Source organism: Cavia porcellus, unplaced genomic scaffold (assembly GCF_034190915.1).
Source record: "Cavia porcellus strain 051 isolate PalLab524CR breed Dunkin Hartley unplaced genomic scaffold, mCavPor4.1 scaffold_9, whole genome shotgun sequence".
In the NCBI taxonomy this organism is placed as follows: Eukaryota; Metazoa; Chordata; class Mammalia; order Rodentia; family Caviidae; genus Cavia; species Cavia porcellus.
The window spans coordinates 33,359,362-33,364,004 of NW_026947492.1; the positions used below are offsets into that span (position 1 = coordinate 33,359,362).

At 36.2% G+C, this 4,643-nt stretch overlaps 1 protein-coding gene across 1 annotated transcript; it reads left to right on the forward strand.

Annotated features, from left to right (window-relative positions):
- Positions 1–1,253: 1,253 nt before the first annotated feature.
- LOC134477491 (cAMP-responsive element modulator-like) lies at positions 1,254–1,571 on the forward strand. Its single transcript, XM_063255600.1, is given in 3 exon segments — positions 1,254–1,376; positions 1,378–1,416; positions 1,509–1,571. Coding segments are annotated over 3 exon segments (225 nt in total).
- Positions 1,572–4,643: the final 3,072 nt, after the last annotated feature.

A 4,643-nucleotide genomic window follows, 5' to 3' on the forward strand; every position in this document is an offset into this window, starting at 1 on the left:
TTGTGTAGCGAACCCCTGGAAGTCACAAATCCCCCTAAATCAGCTTCCTGGGTTCTGGAATTGCAGGCATGTGCTACCATGTCCGGCACTGACTCTCTCTTTCTGTCTCTCTGTCTCTCTCTCTCATTTAAAAAAACCCAGTCAGCATGAGTAAAAGGAAGTTGTTCTCTTTGTAAGCTAAAATAGATGGTAGCCGAGTATGTGTGATAAATGATATCCTGGCCACAGTTTGTGCAACTAAGACGTTCATAACCTTTGCCTTTATTCTTAGAATTATATTTACCTCATGGCAATGAGAATGACGACGATTGTAGTATAACACCTCATAATATGATTGCGTTAAGGCAAGATTCCATAATTAATGTAGGTGACCACAACTACTTTTTGGTTTATCATGTACATTTCAAAGGAAATTATATTATATTTCACTTGTCATTTTCATAATAAAATTTCCTCAAGGATCATATTTAGCTTTCATCGTGGATAACTGCTTAGCAAAAATAGTGTATTAAAACATTCTCAGTGTGACACTTGAGCTATGGTTCCAATAATTTAACTTCCAGTGAAATAAAAATGAAAATGCAGGGGCTCCATTCCCTCATCTCTAATGTAAGAGCTAGAGTAGGTATTTTTAGGTGTCTTTCCATTCTGAGAAGTATTAGAATTCGGATTCATTGAGCAGCTATTATATCATGAGCATGATTTTGTTGTATTTAAGGACTTAACTATGCCCCCACAAACTATCATATAGATCTTGCACTATATATGTGTGTGTGTGTGTGTGTGTGTGTGTGTGTGTGTGTGTGTGTGTATATGAAAACAAATTGATACACAGGTTAACTTGTCTATGATTACATATCTAAAAAGTTACAAAATCATGCTTTAAATCTAAATCTGCTTCAATTGTTGGATTTTTTTCACAGTCGAATGCTGCTTCTGATTCTATATTCTGTTTCTAGGTACATCTTAGTCTACATTTGCCATCAAGGTGCCCATCAAGCAATGGAAGTCTACGGAATTTTTAATACATATATAGTATTTTGGTTAATATTCTAAGGACAAATTTCTCATTAGTTAAAGTAATACGAATTACAGACTAAGAAATAAGGTCGGTCAGCAGTGAAGAACTGGCTACATATGGCCAGGCACCACAGATAAATAAAAAAGAAGCAGAAGAGCAAAGGATTGATTGCAAATGCCCTAAAAATTAGAAAATGTGATAGGAAAAATATATTAAGAAACATATAAAACAAATGACCATAGAAACAGTTGACTCACAGCAGGATAGAAATATAGCAGATTGTGCAACAGACAGCAGACCTGCTCATTTGCAGACTTGGACTGGCCAAAATCAGGTCCTTACTTCAGCTCAGGTAGTAACAATTACAGAGACAGATGTGTCTGCAGAATCAGAAGGTATTATTGATTCTCATAAATGTAGCGAAATCCTTTAGAAAGACAGAAGAACACTGAATTAATGTTTCTCCAATGTGCTTGTTGTTTCCAAGATTGAAGAAGAGAAGTCATTACGATGTTATGAAGGACATCATTGCTGTGGAAGTACCAGCTAGCATAAATCCGACCAGCTTGGAGCAACTACAGAATGTATGCATCAGTTAAATATGATTTAGGTCTTCTGTGGTTACACCGAAGCAACTCGGGTCCTAGCGATTTTTTTTTTTTTTTTTTTTTTTTTTTTGTATCAGGGATCCAACCCAGGACGTCATGCTTGCCAGCAGGTGCTTGTGCTACTGAGCTAAACTCCCAGCCCCCTAGCAATAACATTTTAAAATGCATCATTGTTACCTAAACTGTATATCTCAGAATGAAAAGTACACATTAAAGAAGTGAGAAATTTGTATACTTTTGAAAAGTAAAAATTTTATTACTGAATAGTTTATAGAAGAAAATTTGGGAGTAAAAATAAAAGGAGGGATTTTCTACTTTATATTCATTTCAAGTAAAAGTTTAAAAGTTTTCTGTTGTTTTTATGATTCATGCAAAGATATATTTGTATTTTATTGTTGGATTTTCTTACTAAATTACTACTAATCTAAAAGAGGTACATATATTTTCTGAATTATGTTCTAAATCAAACTATATTTTTACTGCCTTCCACTATGTTAACATGTATTGTGCTTTTTCCTAAATCAGCATAAGAAAATAATTTAATTTTTAAAACTATGACAACTGAATAGATTTTATTGGAAATTTTATGCACTAAAAGCTCTAAATAAATAGATTCACTCACATTTTTTAAAAAAGAACTAAGAAAACGGGTTGTGTGCCTGTAAATTACACTGTTTCTCTTTTATGACTACATAACATCTGCTTTTGGGTACAGTCTAAAAGATGAAGACAATATATTGTGCAGTAATTACAATATATTGTGATTCAAAAATACAAAAAGCCATTAGTTCTATTATATCATATGGCATTATTATATGGGCCGGATGGCATTATTTTCTTTTAGAAGATAACATTCTAGTTTTCAGATAACAGTCAATGGATTCATCCACATTCTTCTTACAGTAAGTCAAGTAACCTTTATCTTAAGAGAGCAAAAAAATAAGAATCTAAGCATTCAATAAGACTTTGCAGACTACTGAGCTAACAAGAAATATTCTCATTATTTAAGTATGTATTTCTGTATTTATTTATAAACACATACTGAGTTGAGGTAGTAAGTATTAACTGCAATTTAAAGAATTTTGATAAGGCAGATTGAATAGTATCTCTAACGGGAAGTGGAGAAATTTCTTTCAGGCCAGAGGAATTGAGCAGTGGGGTAGAGATATCGTGATAGACCAGAGGGAACTGATGTAACAGTCCTAGTGTCTCTAGACACTTTCTCTCTTTTAGAGAATCAAAATTTCTACATGTAGAGTCCTGTATTCAACCTACAACTCTATCACTTAACTGCTGTGTTTGGGGATGCAGGGTTGACGAATCAGTCATTGCTACATGGAAGTGACCTTGAGAACTGGAGCAACATTATTCCAAGTGTCTGTTAGGTGCCTGGCACACTGTATTTAAACAAAAAGTTACCATATAGCCATATGAAGGGACAACACAGAGTAGGACAGAATTTTCTCGTGCTATTCTAAAACCAAAACGTCATTAAATAAAGTGGGTGTTGTAAATGAACTTTTGAGTAGAGGAACACATACACACATGAATGAATGCATATATGAAGAAAAGAACGTGTCACCTACCCCCAAGAAACAAAGATGTACTCAAGGAGAAAAATCAAGGTGAACGTTAAACTTGGCAGTCCCAGCCTCACCTGATGCATTCTGACAAGTTTCAGAGAATGGTGCTATTTGTCCCATGTTGCGGAAAAGCAAATTCTATATAGGGCAGCGAATTATTTCATATCTCACCTGTCCATAAAGAATCTTCTTGGGCACCCTCTCAAATCATACACCTGAATAAAGATTAAGGTAGGCCGTGGTGCTATTTCCATGGAATACCAGCTGGTTTAGGAAAAGTAGAGTGGACCCTCAGAGTCCCCAAGTGCCAACCAGTGCTTGAGCAGCTGAACATCAATGTGGGTGCTGAACAGAGGAGGACACAAAGCTCTAGAGATTCCACCCTTGACACTGGGAACAAGAGATGCAGAGACACTCAGAACTCTTTATATCCAAGAGTAAAACCCATCTTTTGAAAAGATCATGGAGCACTCTGTGCCTTTGGAGGCAGCCAGGACTTTTTCCCAACAGGATGCAGGTGTATTGGAGAAAACAAACGTTTACGTGGTAAAGATTGTCCGTCTTGCAAACGTCCTGTTAGATATTAATCATGCAATTGCAACATAGTTGGAGTCCTATCTGATAACTGCTCAGGCTCTTCATTGGTATTCAAGAGGATGCTCTGAACTGTGAGTCAAATAGCCTCCAGCTTGGACTCTCTCTATAAAATGAAGTCTTCCAAGGGAGCTATTGCAGGAACAGGCAGGCAGAGAGCTACCCATTTGTCGTCCTGCAAAGGAAAACAGAGGTCAGCATGCTCAGTCTTCGGCTGCTGCTGCTGCTGCTGCTCTGGGATGTGGGGTCTCATGGCTTCCCAGCAATTCAAGAAATACAAGAAGAAGATGCGGAGCTGGTCGAGGTACATAGTATTTTACACATACTAGAAATGCAAGTCTTTAGCATTAACTTTTCTATTGTAGTGTAATGGAGTTTATTTAAGGGCACATTTCCTACAAAGAGAGAAAAAAAATATTTTTTGTTAGAAACAACTCCTTCCCTAGCCTCTTTCCAATTGGAGGTAAAACAACAGGATGCAAATCTCACTTTAGAAATTTAAAGGTTTGCAACAACATGCAAATTTCACTCTGTGTGTCTTGCTTTCCTGTGAAGGTCAGTCTTTTTCGTAAGGACGAGTGAGGGGAGTTCTACTCTGAAACTGCATTTTTAAAACTCTTGATAAGGACTACAAAGATCAGGCTTTCTAAGCAAAAGCATTGAAAATAGTTCTCTATCTTGACTAAAACTTCATACTATTTATGTTGTAAGTGAGACATACTTCCCACTCAGTATTTCAATAATTTTATCTTTTACCAGAAATACCTGGAAAACTACTATAATTTGAACAAGGACACACAAGCTGGAAAACAAAGAAGAAGCATTAATAGCCAGGTA